General features: G+C 35.7%; 1 protein-coding gene across 1 annotated transcript in view; it reads right to left on the bottom strand.

Moving 5' to 3' along the window:
- The window catches only part of LOC310889451 (guanine nucleotide-binding protein G(q) subunit alpha), a 132,089-nt gene that overhangs the window by 18,485 nt on the left and 93,964 nt on the right, over nt 1–19,640 (bottom strand). The window contains exons 3-5 of the mRNA XM_083816928.1: nt 19,486–19,640; nt 6,427–6,555; nt 5,304–5,433 (exon numbers count right to left, since the gene is read on the bottom strand). Coding sequence (XP_083673054.1) covers nt 5,304–5,433; nt 6,427–6,555; nt 19,486–19,640 — 414 coding nt within the window. The remainder of the gene's footprint in view (nt 1–5,303; nt 5,434–6,426; nt 6,556–19,485) is intronic.

Below are 19,640 nucleotides of genomic sequence, written 5' to 3'. Positions count from 1 at the left end.
TTTAGAACTAGCATATTCATGTCTCTTAAGTACATCTCTAGATTGTACACGGACGAGAACAGAAAGCCTAGATGGAACTTCTGTACTGCTTGTCAGTGTCATCTGTTAACAGCTGATGAATTGGTACAATGTTCTAGTCACACCCTCTTTTTATGTCAGCAAAGAGTAAGAAATGGCATGAACTAAAAAAAAAAAAAGCTGTTCCCTACTTGAAAAGAATCTTTTCTTCTTCTTTTCAGTTTTAACTAACAAGAACAGATTACATAAATAACCCTTCAGAAGGTTACAAATTACCTGTCTGGACAGGCTGTATAAATAGACTTTAACAATAAAGATGATTGGTTCTATTTGCTTTGTTATTCAAGGCCAGTGAAAACCCAGCAAATAAACCTCCCATGAAATACAATTTTTTAAGTTTTATTAATGCTAATATTTTAATGAAGAGAGTGACACTTAAAACATTCTTTTATATGTGCTTTCATTTATCAATGAAAATAAATTACTTAACAAAAAAATTAAAGGAGAAACCACTGTTTTCCTAAGGCACAGAGATGCACATATATGGCACTTCTACATATACAGGATAAATATTACGTATATATAAAGCTGGGCATTAGTGAAATTCCTTACTCGAAAGTCAAGGTGGAAAATATATTCATCTTAAATATTAGCAACATTTTTTTTTCTCCAAACTTGTTGAAAACTCACATTTTAAAATTGCATTTCTGTGATTTTTTTAAACCAAAATGTATCAACTTTGACCAAATCTGGTATTTTTTCCCTGGCTCATGTTGGGCAAAGCATGTTTGTAATACTCAGATCAGTTATTCCTACAAATTATTTTTCTACCAGTGAATACTTTATGATATTCAATGCCTTTGTAGCTTTGCACTCTCCAATTACACCTTGAAAATACAGCCTTTGCTTTTTGATAATTTAGAAAATCTCAAAATGTCAATTATTTTATTATAAATTTATCCATGTTTCATTCATTAATCTAGCTGGACTGAGGAAATTGTGTCTTCTCTGTTTTCCTCTGAGAATACAGAAAAAGAAAGATCTCTACCTTGAAAACTCACACTTGCATAACCACCGAAAACCTATACAAGCTATACAAACTCATATACACCTTAGACTTCTAGCATGTTAATGTGGAAGAAAATTATATCTAAACATCAATAAATGTATTTTTTCCCCAAGTACTTAACAAACTCTGCAAGGATTATGAAAATCTCTTTTCCACGAACCCAGATATTGAAACTATACAGTACTGTCTCTAGTCCTCTCAAGTGGTTACTGGTTCTCCTGCAAAGCTGAAAGTTGTTTCTGTATTTATTGCTCAGAGACCATGAGATTTAGTACGTTTATAAGAGATACCTGTACATATTTGAATGGAGCCTATCCTGGAATATGGATTAATTTCCTTTATCTACGAAAAATCCTTTACTTAGAGAAACAACTTGATTTTTAAAATGGGAAAGTTCTAAACTGTGCTTTTTGATAAAACTGCAGATTTATCCACACCTGCTGATATAATGCAGAGCAAAAACCTGACCTAGAGGACATTTTACATCATAAACATATTTATCAGAGAGTTGATTCCTTCACTTTTTATCTCACTTCTAATTCTGTCAGTCTTTCCTTAAATAGTGAAAAGGTCAAATACATCTGACATTTCAACTTGTAACACATTCTCCTTCATCACATCATATAAGACTTAGGGACAATTTATTTTACAATACTATTAATGTAATTAGTATATTATGTCCTCTGGATTGAGTTTTGTCCTAATTTCCACCAATGAATCTAGACAGACTTACTCTTTTATTAAGGGCAGAATTTGGAACACTTCAACAGCCCTTCTTTTACATGTATTTAAGAAGACGGAAGCATTTCAAAACTGTACATCATCTGAAATTTTTGAAAGGTGTTTAAATATACTGTCCTTAGCAATTTCTCATATTTTATATTAATGAATCAAATCAGATGCCTAGTTATATACAATCTAGACACACACTTAAGAAAGGAGAGATAATGTTATTTTTGAGAATTGCCTGCCAGAGGAATCACAGTTATGATACTATTGGGCAGCCATGCATGCTTTTCTTCAGGTTTGAAGCCCCCAATTCTTTGACCTGCAGGTCTTTGTCACTGCAGTGCAGCTTCTTAAAATTTCTAATTTCATATGCCATTAAGTGCCATTCTACATGGGGTTTTGAAAGGCGGGCAGTCTGAACATTTGTCTCATTTTCGATGTATGATTTCCTCTTCCAGAGTATGCTTTATTCCTCAGAACTATGAAGTCTTAAGTCTTTCAAGGGTATGAAGACAGAAACTGTGCCCAACTTACTCCCAAAAATACCAAGTGAATAAAAGCCCTTGAGAGACACTAGCAAAGCCTCTCAACTCAGTGTAGCCTCATCTGATTTATAATCCAAATGTATTTCTCTTGAACAAGCTAAACAAGGGAAGAAATGACTTACAGCTACGAGTTTGTCATGCATGACATTTTGAAATACAAATCTGAGTCTTAAGGGCTCTAAACCAGTTTCATAATCATGAAGGGTCATACAAACACACATGCACTGAATGGCAATAATTCTTAAGATTTATGTTTATACATTAAAATGAGATTAATTAAACAATTTATTAGCTAAAAAGAATCCAACAGATGATAAAAAGTATAGTTTTCTTTGTAAAACATACTACAAGGAAAAAGACTTCAGGCAATAACATGCAATGGACTAATTAGAAAAATAAAGTAGGCAGTCTTACAAAAAACATACTGTATAATCAGGCCATGAAAGCAATGCAAAGGGAGTAGCAGAACATTGCAAGTTGTTGAGTCAGATCTTTTAATTTGAGTAAAAGGCACTCAGATCAAAGGAGGATTAGATTCTAGCGTAGTATCACACTGATGCTGTACATATGAAGAAAGTAGGGCACTCTCACTTTGGTGCTGAAATTTTAATGCCATTTCACAATTCAGAAGTGAGTATGAAAAAGTATCTCTTGGTTGATAATCAGAGCATCCAAGTTAAATTACTGACTTCCCTAGTGAGCTTGTCATACCACAATAAAGAATTAAAAATATTTTTGTAACTTTCTTAATTCAAGGTGTGAACTAGTCTTTAAAACCTTTCCACATTTCTGCGATACCCACATTCAGACAAACTATACTTTGCTTTATGCAGAATAAATAAACCCATTATTCTCCTATGTGTTTTAGGGCTGGAATGTCGGGAGGTACAGCAAAGGAATAAAGAAGGGAATATAGCAGTGCTCTAGTATACTGACTTTTGTCTAGACAGGCCACAGCTTGCTGCAAGCCAGAACTAAGCTGTCCAGATAGGTGCTCAGCTTAAGACAGGCCGAATCCATCCCAGAACTAGAATAACACAGTCCTCAGGGTGCTAGAATGTGCTACTGGGGCCGGTATGCATGACTTGCAAACAAAAACTGGTATGAATTAAACTTATGAGCAGATTTCAAACTGAAAGGCAAAAAGGCTCAGAAGTTTTCCACTGTTGTTAATAAGAAACAAACTGTTTAGCAGTGAGGTGCAAAAATTGTCTTCAAGGTGAAGAGGAGTTTTGCAGCTTTTACCTCCACAAAGGTAAAAGTGAAAACTTGAAAAATCAGAACAGCTTTATGAGTAAGACGACCGTTTTCATAACAGCTGAAAAGTAGTTACAGAAAAGCTATCACAACTTGAGGCATCACTTCAGGCATCAGAGAGCCCAAGACAGAACATGATCTTCAGTTTGTGTGTTCCATTCAATTCACAGAATATGAACCCTTACAAGAACACAGAGCAAGATTGTGTACTCCAAATGATTCAGCCCATCTTCTACAGTATAGATGCTCTATGTCATGATCTGCAAATTGACATTATTGGACCAAATATAAAATCAAGGGTTTTATCAAGCCACCTAACTAGAAGAGGATAAATGTAATAGAACACCACAGTTAAGCCTTTCCTTATGAGAAAGATAGTTGCTTCCATTTGTTTAAAAGGATGAAAACACAGTGGGTGGAAGAGATAACACCAAAAAGTTTCAGAATTTATTTTGGACAGTTCGATAACAGAATTTGGAAATTATCATAACTCATTTTTCTTTATGTGATTTCCAATATATTTTGACCTGTATGATCAAAATGCTTGATACTTCCTTGTTGATCTTGTGGCTACAAAAGACTAATGCAAACCAGAAAAAAAGATAGAACCAGACACTTCAGTTTTGGCTTGAAGTGAGTCAAGTCTGACTTAGTTGTCTGTTTATCTACATGTTTAGCTTCCATAATTACGAGAGATCAAGTTGGTGCTGATTACATCGTTGTAACAAAATGTCAGCCAGCCATTTAAAGACCAGCTCTTTTTGTAAATTCAACCTTAAATGACATGGCTGATATATATTTAAAAATAAATAATAATATAAAAATATTTTTCTTATGGGAAGACTATTCATGCAAAAGCTTTCAGAATTTATTATAAAAATAATACTGAATACATTTGAGCATAGAAACATGTCTCCAGAGTGTCCAGAGACACCTCTTTTACTTTGCTATGTCAGTCACTGTCTTAAACAGTGAAATCAGTCATGAAGGATTTTAAAATATTTTATTTTTTTCATCTAAATTTTTTAAGTACGTGTTAACAGACTTGCATAGGACAGTGCCAGTAACTCATAGAAGTTTGATGAGTAACTGAAAATAGCCCTCAGGAAAGAAGAAAAAAACAACCAAACAAAAAAACCCACCACCAAATAACCTCACTACTCTGTAAAACTGCATTTGAAATACTGAATACTAGTATGCTTTATCCCGTCAGCTCACAGGTCCCCGTCCAACACACTCTGATTTCTGTTATTGTTTGAAAAAAACATACAATTAGAAAATATAAGCCAATACAGTCTATGCTATAAGTCAGCTGAATCAATTTTACTAGTGTAGGGTTTGTTCTAGCAAAGAATCAATAAATTTTGTCTTCATTTCTACTCTCAATTTTTATGGCTCTGCTAGTAAATACCTACTGTACAAACAGCCAAAAACATTTCTCTTTATTCAACCGTACTCCCTTTCAACACAAAACAGATAGGTTTCACTGAATACCCCACAGAGTGGCTCAGCCTTCCCATAGTTGAAGATTAACCTCTAGATCTTTGCAGTACTTCTCAATCCATTATGTGTAGTTGTACATGACTGCTGGGGGATGGATGCATTTGGAAAACACCTGGGACTGGACAAGTAAAATTATTTTTTTCTTCAAAACTGGTGCTTTGTACTTGCTAATGGTTTCTTACCTCATTGTCTGACTCCACAAGCACTTGATCATATTCACTAAGAGCTACTAGGAACATGATAGATGTGACATTTTCAAAGCAATGTATCCATTTTCTTCTTTCTGATCGTTGGCCTCCTACATCCACCATTCTGCAAAATTAATATCCACATAAACTCCATGAATACCATAACAGATGAACATACAAGCACATACAAAAACAAAAACAACAAAGAATTTAGTTGAAAACACAGTTTGGTTTGGTTTTCTTAACGGTTTTTCCATTGATACTAAAGTTTAATAGCATCTGTTGTAAGTAAACATGTAATCCTGTTTGGTTCTCAGTCTGACGTGTTCCTGTATTTAAATTACTGTGAGTCTCACAACCTTCAAATTTCTGAGATGCTAAAGTCTGACAAACCCGAGTCATGATTATGGAAAATATACTTTGTATATTTAGCAAAAACACACATGCACAGAATAGTTTTGGTGGTCTGCCTCTTCCCTCCAAAAATTACCAGTGTCAAAATTCCCAGTTTGCCAAAGATGACCCATTTTAAGAGTATATACAGAATACAAATTTATCTACTGAAGTTGTTAATAGCCAGCAGAAAAACTCAAATTTATTGGCAGTTTACTCTCACATTGCCCTGTGTCTCAGTGTAACTAAACTCTTAGGCGCCTAACGTGCAATTGTAATCCCATAATTATTTTTTAAGCATCAGCACTTGCACTCTAGTAGACATGACTTCTCTCCAGGAGAGTGATTTCCTGCTAATACTCAACTACACAAGTGGTAATTTTGCATTCCATAATTTACAGGAATTAGGATACATGATTGCATTTTCATGCTATTATTCATAATAAGACTTTGATAAATTTTACTGAGAAGATGAATTATAGGCATTGTATCAGTAATAACTGTCTTCAGAAAAAGAATGACATCCTTTCATCCTTTGACATCTTTAACATCAGCTGCTAATTAGATGTGGACAATGACACGAAAATAAAATGGACAAGCTCAAATTGTAAAAGCACAGAATAACATTTTTTTGTGCAATTTTAACCAATATTTTATAGTGCCATTATTAATGCAAGAGGAAAGAACAAAAACAAAGCAAATGCCTGTGAAACTTTTTTTCTACCTGAAAATGACGCTTTGTAGGTCGAATGGATATTCAATGATTCCTGTTGTTGGGACTCGAACTCTAAGCACATCTTGCTGAGTTGGCAGATAGGTGGAATCTGCTATGCGGTCCAAGTCATTAAGATAGCTACAGACAGGGAGAAACAAAAGAAATGCAAGACAGTGACACCATAATTTGACTAAGGAAGAGAGAAGGGGAGACTTGGGAGTGGAAATGGGCTGTGGGATAGGAAGAAGTGCAACAAAAAAAGAGCATTATTGGCATAAAAAAGGGAACAAAATGTAACGTTGGGATCCATTCACCCTTCCTGGACACTTTCATAGAGTTAAATAAATCCTACAAAAAGGTAGCATAATTATTCTGTTGTTTTTGTTTGTTTCTTTTCATACAAGTTTGCTTGGCTTTCACATGCAAAATCACCAAAAATTCAAAGTTTTCGATTGCACAACTCTCGGCAACTTATAGATAAATAGTGCTGTAAAATGGCTAAGAAATATAAAATTGCATAGTCTTATCTGACAACATAACACATTCCTTGATATTCACATTGCAGTGTCAACAGATACATAGATAAACATGAGTCTCCCAAGAAACAATGAAGTGATATATCAGTTCACTATAAATATATATATATGTATGTACACAGAGGTGTGTATTTATGTATATATAACATTTACCAGTTATAAAATGATTATGGATAAATGGCACTGCTTGAAGATTAATTAAAAAATAATAATTAAACAAAAAAGGAAAAAAGCACCCAATGACAAATTAAGGAACTTTCTGGATCCTGTTGCTGGAAGACAGCACTGATCCCACAGTGGGATCTCTGGCACTTGAAATTCCTGCATTTACACTTAAACCTCTGATCAGGTTAATAAGCCTGAAGTACGTAAAATACATCCCAGCTGATAAGCAAAAAAAAAAAAAAAGAAAAAAAGCAATAAAATTCTTTGTAAAGATTCATTAACTACAACACAGAACTCAGTGGTTTGCAACTATAAAGCAGAAATGTACTGGAGGTTTTACCTAACTCTCATAAGAGAGAAGCCTTAATAAAGATATGTACCTACGTGTGTGTGATGGCCTGTTTGGGTCCAGGAGCTGGACATTTCATGAATTCAGTGCAGCAGACAGCGTGGGCTCTCCCCACAGCAGACATCTGGGAGAAAGACTGCTGCAGCAAATGCAGTTCTCAGGCATTTGATTACTTCCAAGCACAAGAATGACTTAGAGCTAGCCACTGATATAAGTTAACCTAAGAATGCCCTGATTCATAGCTGGGGAGGGCAGCAATGGACTCCTTGTAATTTTTCAAATGATCAAGTATCACAAAGCTCTGAAACTGTTCTTTTCCTCCTGGTTATTACTGAAGGTGCTCTTTTTAAATAAACTCCCACAATAAACACTTAGACTATTTCTAGATGCTCCGAAGGTCTTGTTATGAAATAGTGGGAGCAAGTTTTCCTGAACAATGACAGAAACAAACCAGTTTGAGCTCTACTTTACAGCAAAAATACAGAAGAATTTATCTGTTAGGTCTGGAAGGGAGCCAAACGCTTTATCAAATTTTCCTATGATTTTATTCATGAGATTAATCTGATAGTAAACAATGAATGTGAGAAAGTTACATATATTTAGAAAGACATATTGAACCATCTCAGATATCATATTCAGAAGCTATTATTTTGAAAATATTTTCTCAGGATACATATTAATTTCTGCCTGTAAGAAAAAGGCTTAAGAATATGAGCAATTCATCTGCCCTTAGATGCTTTACACAAAAAACAGAATGAACAAGTGCATCATCATTTTGTTAGGCAAAAAGAAAAAAAGTGCAAGTGAAAGAAATCCATAACCACCACAACAGGAAACTGATGGAGACCCCGAAACACTACCTACCTTCTTTTTCCCTCCCAGGCTGGCAAAATTGGTTTTGTTACAGTATTTTGGAAAGCTACAAAGAAGCACTGTGGGTCACTACATGCTACAGTAGTATTCAGGACAGCAAAGAATCTTAGCAAAATAAATTGGCAGGTGTCCCATTTATACAATCACCCTCTTGCACTACTTTGGAAAGCTTCATCAGTGGTCTCTGATGTGAGCCTGGTGACTGTACCTATGCACCATGAGCACAGTGGACGTATTACTAAGATATGCTGGCTGATTTTAGAAAGCCAGTAATTTAAAGGGATATTATTAAATAAGCAAATTTCGTTTGTGTTACTTGAAGCCATTCAAAGGACAGATGAGTATTTTTTTGTCCTAGCACAACTCATTGATGTCATTAAGTTCCAGAAAAACTAATTTATCCTTTAAAAATACATCTTTTCTTCATTCTTAGTTTTCTTCTTACACATGCACTAAACAGAAACCTTCATACTCATTTCACCAGCAGCACCATATAGAGCCTACAAAGTCCATAACAGAGTCCTTACAGATCTTTACAGAGGCCTGTTTCTTATCCTAGATTTTTCACCTAACAAACCAAAGGATGTAGAGCACTCTAAAAAATCTCCAAAACTATGAATTCAAATCCAGAATCAAGGAAGCTGCATCAAAACCAGTCAGAGTAACTCACAGAAAAATAAATAAATAAATAAATAATAAAAAGAATAAAAGAAAAAATCAGCGTGCACAACAACCTTCTGGAAAAAAAAAAACTTCATATTTGCAAATCAAAAACAGAATTTATAGTCCAACAAAATCAATTCATTTTTCATTTTTGCGTAACAACATTTAGTCCTTACTACTTTTACTTATGACTTAAAACTTAGTAAATAAATACATCATTATATGCTTTTATTTAAATGAAAATGGCCCAGTTTTTTGTTGCCCAACTTTTAAGTCTGTTATTATTGTAATTTTTGTGATGCAAGCATACAACAAATAGTCAACGAAATTCTTTTAAGTAGAAGAAAACCCTCCTTATCTATTAAGCTTTTATTATTTATTTATTTATTTATTTTAAACTGAGACATTGCTGAAGAATTGCTTGCGCTGGAATTCAGATTTTAATGATGCTTGTGCATTCTTGCTCTGAACCAAAGGAATAGAGATTTAGTTATTTTATCCTTCTTTGCATGACTGTATTTTCTGTTACTTAAACAGTTCTGCAGATTAGCTATACTTCCTACTACCATATAGCATACGTAACTTCACATACTTTAAACAATTTAGAAGGGGGTTAAACATGTTTCTGAAAAGAAGCTTTGCCCTTCAAGATACTCTAAAATCACTAAAACCTACGTACATCTCTCTTACAACTCATGCCTCTTAAACAAAGTAAAACAATTCATTATTATTTGTATTAATTACAGAATAGTATAATTCTATGTCCACAGAACTACACAGAAAACAAAACAAAACAAAACAAAACACTCTTCTTTAAACACAAGAACAGATTTTTACATTGCAGTAGGAGGGATGGGGTGATGGCTTGATTCTTCTTAATAACTTAGCTTGTTGGATTGATTTTACTATTTCGAAATGCTGAGAGGGAGTATGGATATGTAAATGAATATGGGGACTCTTTACCAAAAAAATAATAATAAAAAAAAGGATAACTGAAACACCATTACTATTTAAACACATACTAGCAGCACACTTAACTTTCATCCATCATTATTACAGCTATTCCTGGAGAACAGAAAAATTATTATTTCATTTATTTGGTTTGTTATGGTTTAATTCCCTACCACAACAAAGACTTATGTTTTCAAGTCTTCATACCAAAAGGGCTGAAATTTAACTTTCCTTTTTCACATGAAAGCTGGGGTTTAAAGAAAATTTCTGATTAACATGCGAATGGCAGCAGTGTATGCCTTTAAGCATGCTCAAGCTTATTAAACAATGAAAAAAATACCAGCCAGCAACTTTAAGTAAAAACACCAAAACACTAGCTAATGCCAATTCTTTTCCACCTACATCTGTGCAGGCTCAAGCCCCACTCCAGCTCCACCTCTGCCCAGAAGTCACTGCCCAGAAGTACCTGCCAGCTCTTTCACTTGCACAATAGCTCTGTAGCAGATTTCTCTCAAACTGATTAGGAACAGTGAAGAAATGCTATTAAAATTGTTCAAATTAAGATGGTTTATATGACTGATACAGGGATACAGGAAGTCCACAAACCCCAGCAGAAAGGCAGGGTGGAGCTACTTCCTCCCCTGGCTTATCTATACCTTGTGAAGCCAGGGCTTCAAGAGTCTCTGAATTCACACAGGTGATGAAGGAAGGAAACTAGGAAACTTTATACACATATGTATATACACATATATACACATATATATGTATTTGCGTATGTATTTATTTATATATATATATTTATCATTTGTTATAAGCCTGATTCACTGTAGCTTTGAAGTGCCTACCTAATGGTGTCCTAATCAAACTCCTGGTAAAAACACCACTCATGGGCAAACACATCCTCTGCACATACAAAAAAATTAACCATGTAATAGGTATGCACAGCGTATTTTAGAATAACTTAAAAAATAAGTTTTAAAAAGTCCTTAGAAGTTTCACCACATGCATGTATGCACAAATACTGGCATCAGCCTTTGTAGCACAAATGACTATTCAGCATATGCTAGAAATTCACACACATGCTGCACTCTTGCAAGTGAATCATGAAACACGTCATAAATATGAACTTTCACCAAAAAAGTGAGCCCAACAATTGCCAAAAGCCAATGTATCCTTAATCTATTAACTTTATACTTTAAAATACTAATAATGAGATGGGTATTGGGAATATCCTGGCAACTGCCTTGAGACCTACTCCAAAAACAGGTTAGCTGGAGTTACCAGCTGGGAACTCACTTACACGGTGAGCAGCAACTGTGCAAAGCGTTTCAGTCTGATCTGTATGGCACTCTGAATCTATTTTTACCACCTGTCTTACTTTGCTGAGACATACTGTAGTTATATGTCCTCTCACCCAAACAACACTTATTCAGCTAAGCATTATACAAAATAACAAAAAAAAGGAAAATAGTATAAAATTACTTTAATGAAAAAAAGAAGCTAAATCACATGGGTCCAAATAAATTTATAGTGCAGATGAAGCTTAAAAAGTTAATTATACCTGTAATTAGTTTTGTAAAAATGAATTTTAGTGGCTGCTGAGGTAATTTTCCAGGAGGTTGCTATAGTGACAGGCACAAGGTGCATTACCAAGGTAATGTGTGTGTAATGAGCTGCTGACAGTAGCTTTCCCCTGACGTCAAGAAAAACTGCCACAGCCTCGTAGCACACTTGTGGTCTGCACACTGACCAGAAACAAAGGAAACCTTTGTTTCCTAATCAGTATTGAGAGAGAAGTACTCATTTTTAATGCACTTCATATTGCCTATGACAAGGTCCAAAACCATAGCCAGCCTCCAAGGAAGCTGCCAAGCTACGAAGGTGCTAATGATACCCTTGAAAGAGAGTGTTTCAAAAGTACCTTTTGTACATATTTCAAAATAAATAGAAAGAACAGGGTAACAGGAACAGGCTGACTAGCTCTGTATTTTCCTACGTGCCCTTCTCATACAGAAAACAGGCAAAGAGGTGAGACTCCTAACCTTACAAACGAGCAGTTTTAACCAATAACCTTCTTCCAGAAGTTAAATACAGCCCCCCTTGCCATAACACGGTAGCTCAACATTCACCTTTAATTCACTTCACAGAGCTGCATCACCTAATGAAAACTGGCCATCGAAACTTAGCTGAATTTAATTTCAGTGAATGAAGTCCTGAAACATCTTCAGCATGAAAAAACACAGGGCAGGCATTTCAAACATGTAACCTCCTCCTACCATGAACTTCCATTTTCCAGCATCTCTGAGGTCAAATTTTTATTGCAGGTAAGCAGGTGACAGAGAAGCATTCTCTCAAGAATAATTCCGTAAGATGAATTTCTGTAACTCTAAACTAAATTTAGTGTATAGCCTAATTAACCAAGGGAAGGCATTAGGGGATGAGCAGACAAAGACAGCAAGAGATACACCCTTTGTGTGTGTATAACCTTCATCTTCCTTTCCAAGGCTGAAACTGAGATTGTTCTATTCATCAATACTGCCCAGTAACTCTTGCCAAACTCAACAGGCAAGACTGATGGAGCAAGATGCTAAATGAATATTCGTCAGCATACTAATAAACCTCGTGCTTTGAAGGAATCTGTCTGCCAACACCTTGCACACACAAGAGAAATGCCTGGAGAACATGGTGGCTCTGCAACACATTGCTGAGGAGAAGCAATGGGGTGACTGGAACCCCACTAGAAGCATCCACCAAAAATCTCTACACTAGAAACAAACATGTTGAGACAAAGGTAGTTATTAGCATTAGTAAGAAGGTCGATCTACAACGAGTAAAGATGACTTGTTACAATCCAGTCAGTAAACAACTAAACTTTTCCTTCATCTATATGGAGAGGATGAGAGTACAGGGGAAGAGGAAAGGGTCAACCCCCATAAAACTACAGAAAGTTTGTCATTTAACTGAAGGTTTGTTAGGAGATGTCAGTATAGCTGCAGCTATAAAGACAAGGCTTACTAACAATATTTCTTATGCAAATGCTTCCACTGTGTTTAACCACATGCAAGATAGATGCCATTGGCTGACTTTTTCCTGGTATGGCAGTAACTGTTAACTTTTACAGCTTTTAAACCCTAAAGCTCTTTGATTTAAGGCAAACATTTTATTTTCCACGAAGTTAAGATACTTCATAGGTACTACCCTTTCATAAAATGATCACTATCATGCACATACCAGTGACAGCTCAGTTGAAAATAAAATACTAACCAAAGCTTAAGACTAAGGCAGATTATTTAACTAGATTTGCTATACCTCTGTCCTTTGGCTGTTCTGCAAATGGATGGAGCTACCCATACTTCTATTGGGGTTTGGTGTATTTCTTTGTTGTTTTTGTTTGTTTGCTTGTGGTTTTTTTGTGTGTGTGTTTTGTTTTGTTTTCCTGCAAAACTCTGAACTGGCTGTTGAGAGTACCACAAACTAGGACCATGTGCTGGAAAACAAACTTTGAAAGGGAAAAGCCTTTTTATCCATTTTTGAAAATACATACAAATTTATTGTCTATTAACTCCACGTATGTAAATGTTAAAGCTGCCATAGCAGGACTTTTCCTACCTCACGGAGTTGCCAGAATAACTAACACAAGCATCCTTTTTGGTAACGTGCAGCAGACTAATTGAATCAATTTTCAGTGTACTAACAGGAGTTGTGAAAAAAACATGAATGTAACTTAGTACTGGTTGCATTTTCAGAATTTCTGTGGAGTTTTGCATTTCTGAAACTCTCTACCACTGATGAGAAGTTGAGGTACATTTACCAGTTTCCAGAATTACCTAATCTTAACCTAAAGTAAATACAGTAAATCTAAAGATCTTTGCAATATGGTAGGAGGTAGATAAATCTGCACTATGTTCCTTTTGTTGATACCCCATCCAAATTGTGCCTGTCTACCTCAATTTCAAATTCCTACTTAGCTAAAAAACAACCTTAGCAGAAGGCTAAAAAAAAGCAAATTAAAATGCTTCTGCAAACTGAGTATTTTAAAAATTATATAAGACTTTAAAAGCACAAAATAATAGAATGGTTTGGGTTGGAAAGGGATGTCAAAGATCATCTAATTCCAACTCCCATTCCATGGGCAGGGACACCTCCCACTAAATCAGACTGCCCGAAGCCCCTTTCTGGCCTTTAACACCTCCAGGGATGGGGCATCCACAGCTTCTCTGGGCAACCTCTTCCAGTGCCTTACCACCCTCTGAGTAAAGAATTTATTCTGAATATCTAATCTAAACCTACCCTCTTTTAGTTTAAAGCCATTACCCCTTGTCTATCACTCCACTCCCTGACAAAGAGTCCCTCCCCAGGTTTCCTGTAGGCCCCCTTTCAGGTACTGAAGGCTGCTGTAAGGTGTCCCTAGAGCCTTGTCTTCTCTAGGCTAAACAACACCAACTCTCAGCCTGTCTTCACATGAGAGGTGCTACTGTCCTCTAATGATCTTCATGGCCCTCCTCTGGACCTGCTTTAACAAGTTCCTGTCTTTCTTATGCTGTGCCCCAGAGTTGAACACAGTACTCTAGATGGGGTCTCACAAGAGCAGAGTAGAGGGGAAGAATCACCTTCTATTCTATTGTGCAATCTTCATTTTTTCTACAGGATGCAGTGCTCTGGTATGCAGTCAATTCCATGCCCCATCTTTCTTCAGACCTTCCTTTTATATTTGAGGAGTATGTGCACAGTGTAAGATAGAACAGGAATGGTTCTACTAATAACATTTGATTTTGATCTTCAGATTCTCAAACTGCAACTATAACACTAACTGTAACTAACTGTACTAACTGTAACACTGCAAACGAGTGTTAGACTGTGTAAAGTGTGAGCACATAAAAGCAGAATCCACTATTCTGCAACACAAATTGCACCAAAATATAGCTGTAGAACCTTCAAATACATTTTTTTAAATGAAGAGAAGAAACAAGCAATGAACAGTATTAAAATGTTTATGAAATAATTATGTGCTTATGTATATTATAAATAGTGAGTGTAAGACAATATGGTTTTCTCACACCAAACAAATAGCAGTTACAAAGGTATTACACAGATAGGTATTTATAATTTGCTATACCAATGTCAGCAGCATAACAGGTCTCTTACAGTATTAGTCCTTTTGTAAGGCTCCCACAGGCATACAGCTTTACGAAACAAAAGGATGAATGCTCTGATCACTAGAGGCAGTACCATCAAACAGTAAACCGTTGTAGAAAAAAAAAATAGATTCAAACACCAATCTTACACTGTCAGAAAAAACACTATTTAACAGACGGTAATCACACTGAAATACACCTATTTTGAAAGGGCAACATGGAAGCAAAATGGTGTTTTTAACAGACAGGTATGAAGGAATTAATTGTTCAACTGAAGTCAATAAACCCATCAAACTCTGACAGAATAGAACCATAGAGTGGTTTGGGTTGGAAGGGACTTTAAAGACCATCTAATTCCAACCCCCAATATCATGCAAAATATTGTGACATAACAGTTACTGGATGACCAAAGAACTACAGTGCTGTTCATCTAACTCAAGTCACATAATCACAAGTATATGCATAGCTAAATTACCATACAAAACAAAGAGTTTAAAATAAAACTATGTTGCTCAAGGTGATGGCAAATGCAGAAACAAAAGCTTCAAGGACTTTCTGCATTTATAATACTGACTGGCATAACAATGAAGTGGGGTATTCAATACTAAGTGACATATATAACAAACTGATGAACTTGCGGGGAAAATATATTTATTTATCTGAAGCGTTATAACACACAAGCAGGGAAGAGCTGCTAACCAGGTATCCTCGGATACCCTTGTGTAGCAACTAAAAATGCTCGCTTGGAGGTACATAGTGACATAATTCTTCCATTTCACAAGGCCAGAGAAAGGTGAAGTTTTTCACCAAGGCTCTGAGAAGCTTTCCCGTTCTAAGCACTTCTTACTTCTTCACAAAGGTCAAGTCCTTTGTGTCATATTGAAGAAAAATGGTGATGAATCTCCATAAACTCCAGTTTCAACCCAAATTGTGCAAGTTGTGCCAAAAATATGAAATGTTACTTCTAACGACAGTCTCTTGGTAAAACTGTTGCCTTTCCTTTTTACAGGCTTTGAAACACCATGATATAATCAGACTGCTGACTGGAAACCTGCTTCCTTTGCTTCCTTAACCTTGGTTAGAGTATTGTCACCCTGTATAGTACATACAGAAAGATCTTATCTTACACAACTATTACTTAAGGCTATCCACACTGTGGTGGTGTTTTACATCTGGCTTATACTGTGAACACTATCTCTGAAGCCATAACGGGAAGTGGTTTAGTGGTAAATAAGCGGGTAAGTCACCCAGTAATGTATATGGGAAGTGAATAATCTCCATTTACCCGATGTGCTCTTGACTTTACCACAGATAATACAAGAAATTACTTCTAAAACAACAGGAACATCCAACTTTTTTAGCATCCAAGGGTAAGGGAAGAGAATGGAATGCAACTGTTGACTACCAAGAGGTTCAAATCAAATCCCATGATTCAGAAAATTTTTTCTTAGATCTGACCCTCGACCTCATCTGGTAAAAACACCTCTTATATATTCTTCCATGGTACTAGCAGTGGGTATAAAAACATAAAAAATATAGCTAACGTTGACAAAGCAGATCAGAAGACGACAGAAAGTGAAAGGACAGAAACATACAAGATATTTTAGAACCAGAAACATGACTTAGAAACAATAACAGAAAGAGAAAATACAAAGAGATAGAGAATGACAAGTGAAATAGTGAAAAACAAACAAACAAACAAAAAAACCAACAATATAGGGAACAGACTGAAAATACTACTACTACAAAAAACAGGGAAAAGCACTGAAAGGATCATACAAGGCATGAATGAGTAACCTGTGACACACTCACACATATCCTTAAAAACATACAAGAGATTGGGTGGACAACAAACCATGGTTTTCTGTTTAAAACATCAAGCCAGAAGAAATTTCTAAGTCTCACCAAGTCAACCAGCAATGAGTGTTTATTTCTCTCTTACTGCCCTGCGAATCCCAATTGTAAATTTTAAGCATCTTGTTTTGCTGCTTTGTGACATGGGCACTTAAATTAACAAATTCTCTTTCTATTGCTAAACAGATTAGCTGTATTTTTGAAACAATGCCTCTTTGATTTCTGCTAATTGCTTTTCCGGGACTTACCTATTTGAAGAAACTCTACTTGCAAGCATAAATACATGAGATACTTTTATATAAAAGACTCATACAGTGATTCATAATTCTAATGTTCTATGACATGTTCTAAAACAGATTTTGCAGAACTCTCTGGTATGAACTATAATCTATTATAGTTAAAATCAGGAAACTTGCAAAACCTCATGTTAAATTGCTAAATCTATTAAGCTTTACAAGTAACCAATCTGCTAGCACATTCATCTTTTGCAAGGCAATGTACTAGCAATTTGCTTCTATAGCTACTTATTGAATTATTCCCTGCTATTTTTAATAGTACTCAGAAGATCCACTATAGTGGTAATTTCACTAGAACTAGGTCAAAACAATTGTATTCAGTACAATCTGATCTGAAGTAGCATCAGATGATTATTTCCTACTTTGGAGACTTAGTCTGTTCTATTTCTACCCTCTAAGGCAAGTGCACAAAATACATACATTTATTTTAACTTCACAAGCATTATCACGCCTGGTGTAGAAACAAAGATAGGACCTACAGATAGGAGAAGCTGAGAGTATAAGACAAGCTCTGCTTCACTTTCTACTTAAGTTTGCTGCTCATTTTAGTACAGTACAATCTGGAAGTATACTGTTAGTAATTTGTCTCTAAAGTTTTCTGTTTACCATTTATATACCCTAAAGTTTTTCACTTTAGGTAGTATTTTGTTTGCTTTCTTACCACTGAAAAATAAAACAGAATATCGTACATTTGGGGACAACAAGAGCCAAAACAATACAAGAGAGGCTTCACTGTCCTTTGCACCACTGTGCACCAAAATATCCACATACAAGTAACAGAAGCAGTAGGTTGAGAAGCTAACCAGCTCCACAGGACAGGACCCTATATAGGGGAAAAGGAAAATGAAGCAAAAGAAGAAAACTATGTGCCAACAACAAGGAGCGCTGGAACAAATCTGAGCAGAACAGTATCATGCATCTCCAGCTCTCTAGCTGCCTAAACTGCATCAGCAAGACATTAATACATTTGTCTTGACTCAATCACATAAAGTGTTAAGCTAGATAAGAATGCTTAGGCTACTGTGCAGATCATCTCATCCCAGACCTCTCCTATGTTCATGGCTGTATTCCAATGAGCTGAATGGGAGCTTCACGGTGCCTTTCAGCTCCTTCTGTGCTTTCCTTAATAAGAGACTTTCACTCATGTCGGCATGACAAAGAGACTGGAATGATATAATTAGAAATATCTTCATAGCTAATTAACTATGAACGTAAAAGCGTTACGTTTTATGTTTAGCTAACGTAAAAATTAACGTGGAGACCACACAGGTTTTTGCCACAGTTTTAATAAGCAGGCATGCTGTATTTTTTAAATATTGGGCAACACCAAAAGGTCATCATCCATTACCATCATCCATTTTTTTTGATAGGAGATGAGAAATTTTGTCAAAGTTACAGGCTACTTTACTCAACAATAACTGAATTTCATTAAGCCAATCTTTGGCTGATTCCAATGTTAAATTCTACAACGCTATTTTATCAGAATCCTTCCCCAGAAATGAAGAGCATAACATTTGAGAGCAATTTTAGTCACATAGGCATTTTTATTGTTGATCTATAAAAGATAGGATTTAATTTAAAAGGCTCTTACTTTACTTTTTTTTCACCTTTTACAAATTGAAATCTCTTTTCAGCTATGTCTTTGCTATTCTGGCAGCCATGTTCTTTCACATTTAGGCCTCCTTTCCACAAAAGAAAGGCAGCTCAACAAAACACGAGAACACCTGCTTCATACTATTTACCTCACCACCAGGACTGCAAAAGCAGCCTATGAAGGAAAAGGGGAAAGCCTTGGAAAAGAGACATCTGATTTTTACATATTTTATGAAAGTTTACCTTGATTACACTTCTTGCATTATAGTACCTGAAAGTATTCTTGGCCAGTTTGCAATTGTGAGCATATGTCAGAGGAGAGAAAGGGCTTGAAAAGATACATCAAAATCAAAACCAGCAGTGTTTAACTACCCCTAGTTAGAATTTTTAAGACTTCAAACGGTAACCAACTTTCACTGTGGGAAACACACACACACACACTAAACTAAAACTAGATGCACTCCACAGTTTTTTAAATTACAGCTGCAATTAAATTGCAGCTTTTAAATTACAGTTCTTAAGCGTATGTTCACGTAAGTTTGTGCTCCACATGCGTACAAATATGTACACAGACAGTTAAGAAGCTAAAAAGTAAAAATTACTGTGTTAGACACAAAGTGAGACATGGTTATTTGTAGCCATCATGCACTTACTATTTAGTTGAATCTGATAATTGATACTCCCGTCGTCTGTCGTAGCATTCCTGGATTCCAGGGTCATTCCATAAGCTTCTTATTGCATCTACATACGGGTTCTCAAAAGTTGACACCTTTTCAACATCGACTTCTCGAACTAACTGTGCATGAGC

This window comes from Anser anser (assembly GCF_964211835.1).
Source record: "Anser anser genome assembly, chromosome: Z".
NCBI lineage: Eukaryota > Metazoa > Chordata > Aves > Anseriformes > Anatidae > Anser > Anser anser.
This window is presented reverse-complemented; position numbering and strand designations above follow the sequence as displayed.